This window comes from Juglans regia, chromosome 4 (assembly GCF_001411555.2).
Source record: "Juglans regia cultivar Chandler chromosome 4, Walnut 2.0, whole genome shotgun sequence".
NCBI lineage: Eukaryota > Viridiplantae > Streptophyta > Magnoliopsida > Fagales > Juglandaceae > Juglans > Juglans regia.
This window is the reverse complement of record NC_049904.1, coordinates 24317173-24335283: the sequence shown is the minus strand read 5'-3', so window position 1 is coordinate 24335283 and position 18111 is coordinate 24317173. Positions and strand designations below refer to the sequence as shown.

At 34.3% G+C, this 18111-nt stretch overlaps 2 protein-coding genes across 2 annotated transcripts; one reads left to right on the top strand and one right to left on the bottom strand.

Annotated features, from left to right (window-relative positions):
* Positions 1–4592: 4592 nt before the first annotated feature.
* On the top strand, positions 4593–9797 carry LOC108990192 (pentatricopeptide repeat-containing protein At4g19191, mitochondrial-like). The gene is made up of 2 exons (XM_018964077.2): positions 4593–7134; positions 9592–9797. Exon 1 carries the CDS (start codon positions 4630–4632, stop codon positions 6787–6789), a length of 2160 nt encoding a protein of 719 aa, XP_018819622.1. The 5' UTR covers positions 4593–4629; the 3' UTR covers positions 6790–7134; positions 9592–9797.
* A 5728-nt stretch (positions 9798–15525) lies between these two features.
* On the bottom strand, positions 15526–18111 carry LOC108990277 (p21-activated protein kinase-interacting protein 1-like). The gene is made up of 3 exons (XM_018964194.2): positions 17315–18111; positions 15971–16268; positions 15526–15891 (listed from the first exon to the last, which is right to left on the bottom strand). Exons 1-3 carry the CDS (start codon positions 17963–17965, stop codon positions 15818–15820), a joined length of 1023 nt encoding a protein of 340 aa, XP_018819739.1. The 5' UTR covers positions 17966–18111; the 3' UTR covers positions 15526–15817.

Here is an 18111-nt window from a genome sequence, read left to right as displayed (position 1 = left end):
AGAAAAGAAAAAGAAAGTGGCACGTGACCTGGAGGTTGGCCACAGGAGGTGGACAGAGACCCTTGCGGTCCTCTCCTCGTCGGTGACAAGTAGTAGCCGTGACAACTCACGATCTGGAGAAAGAATGGGCAGCAGCTGAACTTCTAAAGGTTGAAGAAAGACTAGGGTTTTTGTTATGCCATAAGGGTTGGGCTACTGGGTAGGGCTATGGGCACTGGCCCAATCGAAAATGAAAACAACAAACCAAACAGGCCTACTGGCCACTGTTGTGGACCAGCCCAATAAAAGTGAAGAAAAAAAGGAGAAAGGGTATCATTAGGCCCAACCCATTGAAATGAACTGGGATCGACCCGGATTACTAGACTGGTCTGGCTTAGACCCGGACCGGTCATATTATTTATTAAAAAAATTAAATTAAATTAAAATTAATTAAATTTTATTTTCTATGCATGTTATTATTGTTATATACATGTTATTATTGTTACATACATGTTTTAAATTTTATTAAATATTATATACAAGTTATTATTATTAAATACATGTATGAATTGTTTATTTTGGCTCTTATTATCATGCTATATATATTTGTTTATCTAATATGGGGCAAATGATTTATATCAAAATTAAAGAAAAGATTGGTTGCCCAAAGTTACAAGATTTTCTTAATTTTGGTGACAAATCATTAAACCCCATAGTAAGGTTGATATGGTGGAGTGAACAATTTTTTTTGTCAAGATCTACTCTCAAATGAAGATTTTGATGACACTACTAGTTCATCTATTAAAGTAAAGTTGAAGTAAACAATTTTGTGTATAAAGATCTACTCCCAAAAGAGGAATTTGATGATACTACTAGTTCATCCATCAAAATAAAGTTAGAGTGAACAATTTGTATGCCAGAGTTTACTCCCAAATGAGATTTTTGGTGATACAGCTAGTTCATCTATATAATTTGACGCTGGAGGGAACACTTTGTATGTCAAAGTTTACTCTCAACGGAGAATTCTAATGATAAAACTAGTTCATCCACAGAATTTAAAATTAGAGGAAACATTTTGTGTGTTGTAGTTCACTCCCAAAGAAGGGATCTCAATGACACTATTAGTTCATCCATAATGACTTATATTCTGTTATTATTTATTTGTGTCGAACTCAAAGTATTAATGTGATTAAAATGATTTTCTTGTAGTAAGTATACGAATATCTTTACAAGGTTTCCTGTATAGAATGGACTCTAGTTTACAGAAGAGGCACGATTTCTTTATATATATTTTTCATACGAACTCCACACGAGAGAGAGGTTTCTTTTTTTCCGGCTTGAAGAAGAAGACGCAGCAGCGCCGCACAGTTGAAGAACTCCTCCAAGATCCATCTGCCGCTGCCTCCATTGCCTACCGCCTCTATATCCATTTATTTGGCTTACTCTTTTCATTCCCTACTTTTTATTTAATTTCAGTTTAAAGTTTATGGAGTATTTTTGAGATTTTTGGCTTAAAAGTTTGGAAAATTTATTTGCTATTTATTTTACTTAATGTCGTTATTTTCCTTACTCTTTTAAGCTTTCATTTAACAGTGATTACAATTGCTATGGATTAATTTTGAGAATTTGTGATTTGAATACAAGGATGAATCCTAGAATCTTGATTTTGGGACTTTTCAATTTTCACTTCGTATTTTGTCAATTACTTTCTAATTTAGTTTAATTTTTAGATTAGTTTTATTAATCACTCAGTTCCATTGCATATTAAATCGATTAAAACTTAATTAAGACTTAAATAATTTTTGTTTTATTGTTTAATTTTCAGATTAATTAAGATTGTTTAGTTTAGTTGAACTTTTTTATTGTTAATTTTAATTTGTTAGTTTTGTTTTTACATTTCATTTCGACACTCAAAAATCCAAAATATGAATCTAGTTCATGACTAGTGCCCTTTTCATTATTGTTGCACTCTTCCATTCATTGTACATACCATCATTTTTATTTTTCCTTTGTGAATATTTTCACCATCTTAAACGAGTTTAATTTTAAGTAACTTTTCCTGAGGAGACGATATAGAAATTTATTCCTAATTATTACGCGATATCCACCTGCACTTGGGATAGCCTTTGTGCTACTCATTTTAAGTGAGTCAGCAGTGTAAAGGAAGGCTGCTATACTTAAAAAAACAACCTGACCACTTAGAAGTGGGACTGTTTCGAAATTTATAGAAGGAAAGAATAGGCAGACCCAGACCCTTTTGTCCCTATTCTCATTTGTCCGGTTTATGAATTTCTCTTTAGACCCTGTTTGCCACGTTATATAAGTGCGCGGTGTAATTGGCTTGTTTGGAGACTTAGACGAGAGACAAAATTCTCATATCATTTTATCTTATCTCATTTTATTTTCAAATATAGTTTAAATACAAAATTTTCAAACTAATCATTACAATTTTTTCAAACTTTCAAATAAAAAATAATTTTAACTTTTTCAAATCTCCAAATAAAAATAATATTATAAAACTATATTCTTACAATATTTTTAACTTTATAATATTTTTTATTCAACTTTTTTCTATGTCCCTTCCCAAAATCCAAAAAATAATCAACTCAAACTATTTTACTACTATTCACAAACTATTTTACTATTATTTATAAAATTTTCATCTCATCTCACTCTCTAAACTAGTCTTGATCTTAGGCCCAATTTGGATATATTTCATCTTATTACACTTTATCATTATAATTTTTTAAAATTTCTACATAAAATATAATAAATAATTTAATTTTTTTAAATCTTAAAATAATAATAATATTTTAATAATATTTTATTTATTTTTTATTTTTTATTTTATCTCAATTCACTATTCAAATTCATCTAAACTTCCGATCAGAATGAAAGAGAGAAAGTGGAAGAAAATGTGTAAAAGTGAGGAAGAAGATGAAAAACCAAGTAAATCAGAGCTAGATTTTGTTAAATAAAACGGTATTTTCATTTAAGAAACTTTTAAAAAATCTGAAAAAATAAAAACTACTTAAGGAAAAAAAAAAAAAAAATTGTGAAATGGCGATATCTGCCCTTTTCCTTTTTCTTTTTAATAGACCTGCCCTTTGCTGAAATAAATTCTTGTGGGCAAATTCCAGTTCAACACAAAACAATATCCTTCCAAAATCTCTCCAGGTTTGCCACTTATACTACTAAATTTTTTTTTTTTTTGCAAGAGTCTGGAAGCATGGTGCCTTTTGCAACTCATGCAAGACCTAGCTCCTCCTATCAATTACAAATTACAGCCAACATCGAACATGAAAATAAACACGTGATAACAAATTATTTTAATTTTACAGAGACAACAATGGCAATTGTTGGACACCCTGCTTCGTAAATGCCAGTATCAGATTTTGTTCCCTTTCTGTTTTAATTGTTTTCAATCTTTAAGGAGTTGTTTGATTTCATAAGCACGCGAATGGTTTTAGAATTCTTATTCAAAAGTTATATTCGTTGGGTTTGAAATGGTTTTGTTAATTTGAGAGAGAGAGAGAGGTGATTACCTTCCCTTTGGGCAATAGGCTTCTTAGTACAACGGAAGGAGGGCAGCGCGAATGAGTGATGCACAATTTCTTTGGGCAATGGGTTTCTCAGGAAAAGAAAGCGATTTGGAGGAGAGCAGCGGGAATACAGAGAGCTGTGTTTTACAGTTTTAATTCTTTTTTGAACCTCACTTATCCACGTGTGCATTTCGTGACAGAATGATGGTTAAAATTTAGATAATTTATGTAAAAAAAAAATTCATAGATTGGGCATATCTAAAATAATTTAGATTTTAACTATAGTATTTGGCCAAAGATAAAAGATTATTGCAGGTTCATTAAATATTAAAATATTAGTTTTTCACTCTAAACAAAAATATTATTTGGTTTGTAATTAAGAAATTTAGATAGAAATTTAAATGAGTTTAATCAAATTTTTTTTGTTATTAATATTAAATAATTTTTAAAAATATGATTTTTTAATATTAATTTAATTTGAATATTATTATTATTAACATTTGATTTATAGAAGTATAAAATGTGATAAAAATTAAATAAATAAAAAATTTATTAAAATAATAATATTTCATTATTATATAAAGAGTAAATGAATAATTCAATATGGAGATTAAATTTTAATAGAATAGGGAAATATAAAGAAGTGTGATATTGGTTAAGAGACGTGTTACACAGAAGCCTCATACTCCTGTACACTACTTAAAAATATGTAATTTTATTTTTTTATCATTATATTTCATATTTCATATTTCACATGTTAAGAAATATGAAAATAAAAAAATAAAATTATATATTTTTAAGTGATGTAAAAAAATAAAGAACTTATATCTAGAATTTTTCATTAATTTGGCCAAGCATGAAGATAGATTAGGGGCTTTTATTTAGAGAAATACTAGATATCAGTCTATTGTACATTACATTTTTTACACACCTAACATATTTTTTTTTTTGTTTTGAAACCCAGCACGTTAGGTGAGCTGGGTTTCTATCAACAGTCGAGTGTGAAGAAGATTTTTTTTTTTTTTTATGTATCACTGCTCATCCTATAAACGCTAAAATCCGAGTAAAATAGTCAGTAATCGGAAGCCACCGAAATGCTAATTATAACATGCCTCGGATTCGACGATTCAGACATCTCCTCCACGATCCTTTCCTACTCAAATTCCGACACTTTCCCGCCACCCAAACCAGACCTTTCAGCACGCTCTCTTCCCTATTGGATCTCTGCACCGAACCCCGACAACTTCGACAAGTCCATGCCAGGTTCACCCTCCATGGCCTACACCAAAACCCAGCACTCTCTTCCCAACTCATGGACTGCTATGGCAAACTTGGCCTCCTCCATCTTTCCCAACAAGTATTCAACTCCATTAGTAACCCAAGTTCAGTTCTTTACAGCTCGAATTTGAGAAATATGTTCAAGTTTGGTGAGTTTGAGAGAACCCTTTTGGTGTACCAAGAAATGGTCATGAATTCCATGTACCCAGATGAAGATACCTACCCTTTTGTTCTGAGGTCATGTTTTTGTTTGCCAGATGCTGGATATGGGAAAAAGGTTCATGGGCAAGTGGTGAAACTCGGGTTTGATTCATTTTATTTGGTGGGTACTGCTTTGGTAGAGATGTATAGGAGCTGCGGTAATTTTGAGAATGAGCAACAGCTGGTTGAAAGAAAGTCTAATTGTGATTTGTATGATTGGAATTCTTTGATTTTTGAGGCTTCTCAAAATGGAGATTCCGAGGAGAGTTTTCGACTTTTCAAGAGAATGAGAAATAAGAGGGTTGAGCCGGATTCAGATACTATAATTAACTTGTTAAGGTCAAGCGTTGATTTGAACTCGTTACGGGCGGGAAAGGCCATTCATAGTTTGGTTGTTGTGAGCAACTTGTGCGAGGAATTATCGGTGAATACAGCAATATTGTCCATGTATTGTAAGTTGTGTAGTCTGGAATATGCAAGATTCCTATTCGAGGAAATGCCCGAGAAGGACTGTGTTGTTTGGAATATATTGATTGGAGCATATTCTAAAAATGGGTACCCCCAGAAATCCATTGAAATATTGCAGTGTATGGTAAGAACAGGGGTTAGAGCTGATTTGTTCACAGCACTTCCTGTGATTTCTTCAATCACACAGTTGAAGTCTATTGGGTGGGGCAAGCAATTGCATGGTTATGTAATAAGAAATGGTTCAGACTATCAAGTATCAGTTCATAATTCTCTTATTGACATGTACTGTGAGTGTACCCATTTAAGTTCAGCTAGGAAGATCTTCGATTCATTGATAAACAAGACTGTGGTTTCATGGAGCGCAATCATTAAAGGATATGTGACCAATGATCAGTGCATTGGTGCTTTGTCTCTCTTTGGCAAGATGAAAGAGGAAGGAGTGAGAGTAGATTTTGTGACAGTTATCAACATTTTGCCTGTCTGTGTGAATATTGGGGCATTAGAAAATGTAAAATACATTCATGGGTACTCATTGAAATTAGGCCTCAACATACTTTCCTCCGTTAATACCGCACTTCTTGTCAGCTATGCAAAATGTGGATATATAGAAATGGCTCGGAAGATTTTTGATGAAGAGAAAATCGATGGTAAAGATATAATCATGTGGAACTCTATGATCGGTGCATATGCTAAGCATGGAGACTCACCTAAATGTTTTGATTTGTACAACCAAATGAAGCATTCAAATTTGAAACCGGATCAAGTAACCTTTCTTGGGCTATTGACAGCCTGTGTAAATTCTGGCCTCATTAAAGAAGGCCAGGAGTGTTTCAAGGAGATGGAAAGCTATGGTTTCCAACCAACCCAAGAACACTATGCTTGCATGGTTGATTTATTAGGGCGTGCTGGGAAAACGACTGAAGCCAGAGAACTTGTAAAAACTATGCCCTTCAAACCAGATGCTCGAGTGTGGGGCCCATTATTAAGTGCCTGTAAGATGCACTCAGACACCAAGCTTGCAGAGTTTGCCGCAGAGAAGCTTATTATCATGGAACCAAAAAATGCTGGCAATTACATATTGCTCTCAAATATTTATGCTGCAGCCGGAAAGTGGGATGGGGTTGCTAAAATGAGGAGCTTTCTTAGAGATAGAGGATTGAAGAAAACCCCTGGCTCGAGCTGGCTAGAAGTAAATGGACATGTACACGAGTTTCGTGTTGCTGATAAATCTCATCCTAGGTCGGATGATATCTATACCCTTTTAAGAAACATAGAGGTTGAAATCACGGCTAGAAACAAGAGTTCAGAAACACGGTCTTAAAACTTCAGTTTAGTTCTTTGGAAAAGTTTTTGGAAACGCAAAGCACATGTGGTAGCCATTAGTCGAGTTGCGCAGAGATGGATGCATTTGAATTGATGTCAAAAGGGGTATATATCATGGGAAGGATTCTGGCAAAGAAGTTAAATTTTTTATGTTAATGGACTAGAGCTACGAGCTTTTCGATGGACTAACTCTTACAGGAGTCAGATGCGAAATAGAATCAAGGCAGGAAGAAGCAAACGGGTTTTTCTTTTCTAGGCGAAGAAGTGAACAAGTTGGGCTAGAGCTACTGTGGCTTGTTCTCACACTAGCCGAAAAGATACGACCTTTTACAGAGTTTCAAAGGTACTTATTTTAGAACTCCGTGAGGAACCTTTGTTCCCTCTACCGTTTCTTTTTTCCCCTTTTTCCTGCGTTCCTTTCTTTTATACAGTGCAAAGAATTCTTTCCCTGTTCATCCTCTGCAAAACTATACCGAATAATCACAAATTTGGTTAGTCTACACAAAAAACAACCGAAGTGTCTTATTTCCAATCCCATCAGGGAATGGCCAATAGCTTCTGATTATTTGTTTTTACGTGTTCCTACCGACTTCACTCGATCAGGCTCCATTTTACATTCACAGCTCAATATACCAACCCATACATCTGAATCTCTGATGCAGCCAGCCCAAGATATAGATAAAGATACATATATAAAAGAAGAATAATGCTACATACAGTCGTGGAATGCGCAAACGCCGTGCAGTCGCTTTGAAAAAGAGTGGGGTCCACTATTAAAAAATTAATTTCTTTTCAAGTGGGTCTCTTATTTATTCACTTTTTTCAAAGCGACTGCACGGCGACTGCACGCTCACGACTGCAAGTATCATTTCTCATAAAAGAAAATGAAGAAAAAATTACTCATTCTTGTTTGGTAATATTTATTTTCTTGTTTTGTTTCTTAATTTTAGTTAGTTAATTTTTCCTGGTGAAGTTGCTTTGTAAAATAAGGTCAAACTGCAATTCCTACGTGTCTGGTGTGTTCTTTTATCAGACTTAAGAATATAAATTCACTGATGTGGGTAAGGTTTTGACCCGAATACTGACACATAAAGGTTATCTTTGGATGTACTCTTGAGACGTAGATATAGCGGACCGAAGTAGGGCCGTAAACGAGCCGAGCCGGTCTTTGGCTTGCCGAGCTCGGCTCGACTCAAAATACTCGATCTCGAGCTCGAGCTTGAACTCGAGATTTTTTTTTTTTTATTTTTTGTTCGAGCTCGACTCGATAAGCTAAACTCTCAACTCGAGCTCGAGCTCGAACTGTTTATTTTTTTCTTTTTTTGAATAAGATTTAATAATTAATAAATTAAATAAATTAAAAATTAAAAAATCTGATATTGAATTTATACAACTAACGAGTAGAACCTCTATTGAATTATAAAATTTTAAGAAATTTATAAATAATTAATATATAACTAGTTGATATTTATCCAAAATAATAATATATTATATGCCTACATATATTATTAATACATACACTTAATATGATAGCATATATCTATTTCATATATGATTCTCACATACTAGTATATGAAATTATTAAATTTTATCGACTAATTATTATACAAATTATAAAATATACTTATGACGTATATTTGCTATATAGACATGAGTAATTAAATTATATATTATATATTTAATTATAAAAGTGATATGCTTATACTATTAATTATTACATATGTGTGTGTATGTGTGTGTACACATAGGTGTATGTATATATTTATTAATATATGAATGAGTTTTAATTCAGTCGAGCTAACGAGTCGACTCGAGCATAAACGAGCAAGCCTTAACGAGTCTTAGTTGAGTCGAGTCAAGTTTTGTCGGGTATGTATCATTTATAATTAGAGCGGGTATCTACTTTCACGAACGAGCTTTTTTTTTCACGAGTCAAGTTCGATTCGAGTTTAACCGAACAAGTACCGAGCGGGCTATCGAGCAGACTGGTTCATTTACAGTCCCAGACCAAAGTGTAAGAGTAAAAAATGAAAAATAATATTTACAATTATAAAATGCCCAAACACCACACTCATTTTGAAAAAAAGTGAGTAAATAGATGCCCAAACACAACTCATAATTATATCTAGCATTACTCGCAAAAAATACCTTACTTCATTCAAGTCCATGAGAATATGGGATGCTCATAACCCATTTGAGCGCCGCTGCATTTGAATTTTGAGCTAAGCTGAGTTTTTTACTAAACTAAATCTTACAACTGAGTTGATTTCAACTGAGTCTTACAACTAAATGAGGAGGCATTTGTTACGTTTAAGGGGAAAAGGAAGATAAGAATACAATTTTGGGAAGTGGTAAAGTTGACGAATCCATCAGCATAATGCCAGACTCAAAACTTTTTGCTCGCATTTATCAAGCTCAGCTTCTCTCATCATTTTCGAATGTAAAATGTATATAATGTAGAAGATACAGGGAAAGAAAAACTAGTATTTTTCTCATTCTTCGTAATTATAAAAATATGTAATTTTGGGAACATAAGCCTTCAATATGAGCTTTTATTAACAAAATTTGGATTGTGATAGCAACTAATCCAAGAAATTAAAGACACAACGAAAGCTTGGTGAAGGGAAAGTAGAGAGAGAGGATTTAGGGATTAGAAAGAGAGAGAGAATCATAATTCGTATTTGTTTATCGATTATTAACCTGTGTACATGTGTAGGTATTTATATGCAATAAAGTGTAAACTATAGGTAGCTATATTTGTATACAAAAAGGTAACTAGTACTTGACTTCTTCTTTGTAGGCTATTACTCTCGGAGTGTACAAGTCTATGACACCCATCTTGCGTAGAAAGAGATGAAATTGGGATGCACCAAGGGATTGGTCAAAATATCACTAAGCTGATGAGGGCTAGAAACATGAAGAATATTTATGACTCCAGCTTGTAACTTTTCTCTAATAAGGTGACAATTGATCTCAATGTGCTTGATCCTTTTGTGAAATATTGGATTTCCAGCAATGTGAAAAGCTCCTTGGGACGAGGAATATGTAAAGCTTGAAGGATAGAAATGGGCCAAGTAATTTCACATGTGGCTGAGGCCATGGCCCGATACTCAGCCTTTATTGAGGAGTGAGATACTCTTTTTTGTTTCTTGAATTTCCAAAAAATAAGAACATCGCCAAAGAATACTAAATAACCTATCACAGATCTACCATAATTGGGGCAACCAACCTAATCTATATTTGTAAATGCCTTGAGATGCAAATCACTAACTGCTGGAAACAATAATCCCTAACCAGGGGTTGATTTTAGATACCTAAAAATGCGATGAACAACATTCAGATGCGATTGTCGAGGCTTATACATGAACTAGCTAAGTATTTGAACTGAATAAACAAAGTCAGATCTAGTGATAGTCAAGTATATAAAGCGGCCAATAAGTCTGTGATAAAGAGAAGCATCTTGTAAAAGATAACCATCTTTGCTAAGCCTCAAATTATGTTGCATAGGAATTTTGAGAGCTTTTGAACCAAGAAAACCAGATTCTTCAATAATATCAAGTGCATATTTGTGCTGGTTGAGAACAATTCCTTTAGCAAACCAAGCCATCTCTAAATTAAGAAAAAAATCTCAAATCTTCAAGATCTTTAATTTTAAACTTTTTTGATCAAGAAAATACTTCAAATTCAAAATATATTGAAAGATTATTTCCAATCACTATTATATCATCCACATATTCCAAAAGTACAAAGTGATATGAGGTATGTAAAGTAAATAATGAGTGATCAGCTTGGGAAAGAATAAAACCATATGAAGTAATAGCTGAAGACAATTTAGAGAATCATTGTCAAGATGCCTGTTTAAGACCATATAAAGATTTTTTTAGCTTACATACATCATGCTCCTTCTTACGAGAAAAACCAAGTGGGATGTCAATAGAGGTATCTAAGTCACCATGAAGAAATGCATTGTTAATATCTAACTGGTGAAAAAACCAATTTCGAGAAGCAGTTACTGCTAGAAAGTATTTGACTGTCACAAGTTTAGCCACAAGAGAGAGTTTTTTGAAAATCAAGACCTTCAATTTGAGTGTAACCCTTGGCAGCTAACCTTGCTTTATACTATTCAATACTGCTATCAAATTTATACTTGATCTTATATATCCTTTTGCAACCTATAAATTTTTTTTCCATCAGGTAAGGTGGTGAGAGTCTAGGTATGATTAAGTTCTAATGGTTTTATTTCAACAGCCATGGCTTCACGCCAATGAGGATATTAAATAGATTGTTTGAAGGTTCTAGACTCAAAATTGGTAGAAACAGAAAGACCTAAAGACTTACAAGTAGGAGACCGTTTTTGGTAAGAAGGGAATGAAGAAATAAAATAAGGAACAATGGATTTACCAATGTCTTTATCTAGGTGCCGAGATAGTATGGGCAATGGCTAACTTCCAATGGTAATCTTGCAAGTAAGTTGATACTTTGCGAGCTCTAGAGGACAACCTAAGTAGGAGGGTTAGAAGTTTCAAGGAAGAGATAGAAATTGGAATGGAAGGAGATGAGACAGCAATAGAAGGAGAAGACATAGGAAAAGAAGCAGTAGTGTTAGAAATTGGACGAGGAAGAACAATAGAATTAGATGGAACAAAAGAAGTATATGGAATAAAAGTGGGAGGAGAAAGTGACTGAAAAGGAAAAGTTGTTTCAAAGAAAACTACTTCCCGAGAAACAAAAAGAGTTTGATTATCAAGGTAAAAAACCTTGTAACCTTTTTATTCCAAATGGATATCCAAGAAATAAACATCTCCTTGTACAAGGGTCAAATTTGTGTCTATTTCTAGAGATGGTAGAAGCAAAACATAAACATCCAAAAACTCTTAGATGAGAATAGGCAGGAACTTTAGAGAAAAGGATTTTATATGTTGATTTGTTTGATAAGGGAGGACTAGGGGTTTTATTGATTAGGTAGGCTGTTGTTAAGATGCATTCTCCCCAAAATCTCAATGGAAGGTGAGCTTGGAATCTTAGGAAACGAGCAACATTCAATAGGTGTTGGAGTTTTCTTTCAACCACTCCATTATGTTGTAGTGTTTCAATACAAGTCTTTTAGTGAATGGTTCCTTTAGAGGCATAGAAATCACGCATATGAAATTCATTGCCATTATCAAATCTGACAACCTTTATTTTTATGTGGAATTGAGTTTCAAGCTAATGTAAAAAAGGATTGAACTAATTGTTGGCTTTGACCCTTGTCATACATAGGGCTATAAAAAAAATAAAAAAACCGGTGAACCTGACCGAACCGAACTTGTGTGTTTAGTATGGTTCTAAATTGGTTCGGTTAGGTTCAAGTTTTGAGTTTAAAACACCGGTTTGAACCAAACCGGACTAGTAAATATATATTTTTTTATTATATATAAATATTTTTATATGATTTTTTATATTATATGTTGAATTGATAATTAATATAACATGAAATCTTAAAATCTTATTATTCATGTCTATTAATCTTATAACATAAAACTAATATAACATTTGAATTTTGATATAACATATAAATATTATTTTTATGTTTAATTTTATAACATAAAATTAATAAAACATTTTACATAAAATGAGGGATATGGGTCAATCACTTGCTAAGCTTTTGTTGGAGTATGATTTCGTTTATCCGTAAAATTAAAAAAATCGAACCTGACTGGACTGAAACCAGAAAAATTGAAAGTTCTAGTTTCGGTGGTGAATCGGTCCGGTATCAGTTCTTAAGTTTTCAAAATCAGTGTAAACCGGTTCGGTTCTAAAAAATATTCAAAACCGGACCAAACCGAACCGGTTACACCTCTAGTCATGCATGAGATAAAGCCAAGTAGACTTAGAACAATTATCAACTATTGTAAGGAAATACTTGGAGGCATCAAGAGAAGATATTGAGAAAGGTCACAAATGCAACAATGTATTATTTCAGAAGGAGAATGTGATACACTATGACTCAACGGAAATGAAAGTCTATGTTGTTTAGCCAAAGGGCAAACTGTACAAGGAATCGTGTACAAGTTTATTGAGAACTAACCATTTGGGGTAAAAAAAGATGACCTAACTTATAATGCCACAAGTCAAAAGGACAATGGCTAGAAGAAACATTATGTATAAAATGAGGAAGAACTGTGACAATCTTGGAGCTTGTTGCAGAATCCTGTAATAGATAGTATAGATCAGCTGCTGCTCACTCAACTCAATCATCATCTAAGAATGCAAATCCTGGATAAAACAAATATTGGTTAGAAATATCAAGCAACAATTCAGATCCACATAAAATTTACTTACTGAAATAAGATTGAATGAAAAGCTAGGAACACAAAGAACATTTTTCAAGATATTGAACATTTTAAGCTAGGAACACAATGAAAAGCTATGAGTTACATGTGCAGTGGCTCCATTTGGAGGTTTTATTGTATGATCGATAGTCGAAGATGTTGAACTAAGATAAGAAGTGAAATTGACCATATGGACAGTAGCTCCACTATCTTTGATCCATGGTTTATATTCATGGGAATAAGGTTTATGAAAATAAGAATTAAAAACAACGTATGAATTTTACCTGACAGATTTGTAAGTGCATTATTGTCTGAAATGGGTGTTGGCAATAGCCCAACCTAATTCACTGCAGATTGCAGCAATCCAAATTGATCTCCTGCAGATTTTGTATATGTGGTAGTTTGAAGTAAAGCAAGTAGTTGCCTACACCGCTCTTAAATAGTTGTAACTTGGGAGGATTCATCAACATTGGTTACTTGATTCACAACATTGGACAAAACATTTTTGCCTTTTGTAGATTTCCAACCAGGAGGATAACCATAAATTTTATAACATCTGTCTACAATGTGACCATTATAGCCATAGTGACTACATACCACCTTGTCTTTCATTATTGTAGTTTACCACTTATTGTGATCTACCATTACTCTTTACTATTGAAGAACCAAGACTTATTTTTGTTGTTATAGTGGAGGTATCAACATTCTATGCATTACTAATCAGAATCCCTCTTTGTTTCTCTTCTTGTAAAGGTAAATAAAGAATTTTGCTAACAGAAGGGAATGGTTCCATCAACATAATCTGCTCTTTGAACTGAGAATATGAGTCATTAAGACCCATCAAGAATTGTGAAACTTTCTCTTCTTGATTTTCTATTAAAAGCTTGCTAGAACTACAGGTACAAACTGGTTCACAACCACATATTGGTATAGGTTTAAGTGTTAACAATTCATTACAAAGACCTTTTAATTGAGAATAAAAGATATTCACAGAACTATGCCCTTGTGCTATGGTTGAAATATATTTCCAAAGTTGAAAGATTCTAGGGCGATTATTGTGTGCAAATCTATTATGCATCCATGAACAAGATAGTAAAAGCTGTATCTTTGGAAATTGAATTAACGAGCCAAGATATTACCATATCATTACACCTTAACCAAGAAGGACACAAGGGATCATTTTCAGTGGGCTTGGGCAAACTTTCATTCACGAATACAATCTTATTCTTGGCACTAATTGCCATAGATTTTGAACTCTTCCACATATGAAAAGAAAAATTCTTCTTATCAGTCATTATCCACCACACCACACTACACACCTTATGAAAAACACCCATAAACCTTATGAAAAACACTCTCACATCCTATGAAAAAGTTATAGATGTGGGGTGTGTGAGTAAATAGTGGCTGATGCATAATAAATTTCATATGAAAATTATCTTCATTAAGCAGTTGTGTAATCAGTACAGTTCTTAAATTTTCTCCATGATGAAGAAGTATGGGCTCGACTCTTCATTACACACATTTGGAACAATGAGAGAACCCATTGATTCTTGAAGAAATCTTGAAAATCTTTAATCTTGAAATAAAACTTGATTATGGGACCCACAAAAATTTCTAAAACCATCTCAAATTCTCAACTCATAAATCTTAACAATATTCACAAAAAATTCAGAAATTCTCATTTTATCTTACCTTCCAAGCATAACTTCAAGTTCTGTATCAAAAGAGAAAGGTACCGTCTGATACCATGACAAAACTTGGATTGCCATTGCAACTAATCCAAGAAATTGAAGACACAGTGAAAGCTTGGTGAAGGGAAAACACAGAGAGAATTTAGGAATTAGAAAAAGAGTGGGAATCGTAATTTGTAACTGTATATTAACTGTATATAGATTATTAACCTGTGTACATGTGTAAGTATTTACATGCGGTAAAGTGTAAAATACACGTGGCTATATCTGTATACAAGAAGCTAACTAGTATTTGACTTCTTTATAAGCTAATATTTACCACCGTTCATCCACATCAGCTTCATCTTCTCCCCATGATTTCTCTCTTTTTAGAATATCTTCTCCTCATGATTTTGAATGGCATCTTACCAAACGTTTCAAGTAATGATTAATAGTGATGTACGGTACAAATATTTTTTTTTAAATAATACTAAATATAATCATAGAGTTCGCAAATATCGTACAGTTATTTTAAAAAAAATATATAGTCCACTATTAAAATATATTTTTTTCATGTATATTTATTCATTTTTTTTAAAATGATTGCGCGACGCTTGCCTACTCACGACTATAACTATCATTTCTCTTTTTTTATAGGTAAAAATAAATTTATGAAACCAAGTAATTAGACATAATCTAAGAACAGAGAGCATAAAAGAGAGTACACCTAATTACAAGTTAGAAACTAGAAAATCATAAAAACAGGCCCCATGAAGTACATAATAGCAGATGCCCAATTCCAAAGTACAATCCAAAAATGTTAAGCAATTACATATATTACTTTCCATTCAATAACTTGGATTAATTTGAATAAAATTAATATAAGCAGGTATCACAAATGTCAAAACTTATCACTTAGACTGGTTGAGCCCATCATTTGGGTTGACATGATGGGCTCAACAGAACACAATAAATTTCATAACGAGAACCCAAAAGCAATTCAACCAGGCAGTTTCCCCAAATCATCATCGTGTTATTAACGCTATGATCCTTCCATCTCTGCATCCAGCTCTTCTTTCTGAATACTCTTGCTTCCAGGTCCTGGTTGTTTGAAAGCTGAAAGAGAAGCAAGAACATATTAATGATTCACAAACTTTCAAGAACATGATGCAGGCGGGGAACTTGTCACACTCACATTTGAGAGATGATCCAGCAAGACAAGTTAGCCTAGACTTTGTATTAGCTTCGGCCAACGGATTTGGCTTTTCCTTAATGACCATGCGAACATCCCAGACGCGTATAACACCATCTGACGATGCAGATGCAACTAAATACGGATCATCAACAGAAGCAGTACCATCGTTCCTTGTGAGCACAACAACACCTTTCAAACGAGAAGAATGAGCATCTTCAATGCAATATGCAACCTTCCCGCTTTTTGTGTCCCATGCAGTAATATTCCGGTCCTCACCACCAGTATATAGAACTCCATTCTGTCAATATTGGACAAATTTAAGTAATTAAAATGAGACAAGAAATTGTCAAGAAGATCCGAGATGGTTGTTCAATGGAACTTAAACCCATAACTAGAAAATGGTATCCACTTTAATCCATTCAGTTGCTTTTCTAACTCCAGAAAGTAGGATTCGTTTTGAAAATTCCAAGGACAGAAGGAAATACAATCTCATAAAAATGAAAGATCTTTTTTGTGTCCCACAAGAACTCTGTCCCTGAACTGTCAAGAATTAGAAGTTTACATCACGTGTAAGCCTAAAAATGGTGATACTTTGCAACCTCACGTGTCTATCTCAATTACAAAAACAAAATCCAACTAATTACCTCCACCCACTCATACATGTTTTAAAGCTAATATCATGATGGCCAAGGGGAACATCACTTTTCCTTGTATTTTTTTCTATTTCATGGTTATTCTTCATAGGATAAGTGGAAGGTTGAATTATGGTTTGACCATATCAATTTGAATCAAAACAAGCATTCTGCAATAAAAAGCATAATATACCTTCTTATGCCAGTTTTAGAGGCTCATTATGATCAATTATGGTTATGTTATTTAACTGAGACCATAAACTTCTTTAACAATTTTTTCTTTGGTATGGAAAGAAAAAATTGTTAAAATTTTGATAATTATAAAAAAAAAAAAAAAAAATTTATCAAAATTTTTTCTTTGGTAAGGGATCATACACGATGCGCCATCATTGTATAAGATCTAATAACTTATAAATAGTAATACAACGCATGTATGCACCATATATTGCCAGAGTTCATAGGAAACTGCTCAAAGATTAAAAGCCGTCTCAGCAACAAAGTATCTAAATCTCAAAAAGTCATTTCACCCCCGCTCCCCCAAAAATCTTATCAACAACAGAACGTCAATTTACCTTTCGGAATGTGATCAACATACACCATTAATTTGGACAACAATTCAGCAAACAGCAATAGCCCCAACCCAATTTCAAAAAACTAAATTAAAACCCAAAACCAAGCACCCAAAATCACAGAAAGCCCAATAAAAACGAACCTCGCCGGGCGCGACGCAAAGAACGCGCTTTTGTTTGGGGTTCTCTAACTCACATAGCAATTTGGCATCCTCCGCCTCGTGCACCCCAATCTTGTCCTCCACAACCATGAAAAACCTGTCCCCACCCAAATCAAACTTCACCATGCTCGCTTCCCTCCCCAGCCTGCAACAAAAGCTCCTCCTCCCCCTCACCAAGTTGAGCATGGCCAAGCATTCATCGCGGCCAACTGTCAAAGCCAGCTTTCCAGAGGGGTGTACGGAGAGATCGTTGACGGCCTTCCTGTGGGGGCGGAAGGACTTTAGAAGGACGAAAGGGTCGGCGTCGAAGATGGAGACGGAGCCGTCGGCGGCAGAGGAGATGAGGTTGCGGGGGAAGGAGAGGTTGGGAGGGGAGACGAAGGAGAGGGAGGTGAGGGAGGAGGAGTGGTCGTGGAGGGAGCCGAGGTAGGAGGCAGAAGGGAGGTCATAGAGGTGGATAATGTCGTCGGAGCCGCCGGAGGCAGCGTAGTGGCCGCAGGAGGCGACGGTGGTGATGGAGGATTGGTGGGATGGGTACGAGAAAAGTGGGGTCAGGATCAGGTGTGGGGATTCATGGGGTTTGAGTTTGAAGCCCCATATGTATTTCTCGTATGAGCCTGCTATCAGACTCATCCTTGCTTCCTCTGTCTCTCCTAACTCTCTCTCGGTGTGTAAGTAAGAATCTAAGCTGGACGAAGACGAGGTTTTAGTCAGTAGGGTTTAGGGGAGAAAAAGAGACGAAAAAAACAAGTTTTTCTGCTTTCTTTCTTTTGTTCTGT

What these genes read in the sequence shown, in the direction of transcription:
- LOC108990192 (XM_018964077.2), top strand. Translation starts at nt 4,630, where the DNA reads ATGCCTCGGATTCGACGATTCAGACATCTCCTCCACGATCCTTTCCTA.
- LOC108990277 (XM_018964194.2), bottom strand. Translation starts at nt 17,965, where the DNA reads ATGAGTCTGATAGCAGGCTCATACGAGAAATACATATGGGGCTTCAAA. An exon ending in TTTGCGTCGCGCCCGGCGAG is followed by an intron (nt 16,269 to 17,314) that starts GTTCGTTTTTAT and finishes CAATATTGACAG; the next exon opens with AATGGAGTTCTATATACTGG. An exon ending in TGCTGGATCATCTCTCAAAT is followed by an intron (nt 15,892 to 15,970) that starts GTGAGTGTGACA and finishes CTTCTCTTTCAG; the next exon opens with CTTTCAAACAACCAGGACCT.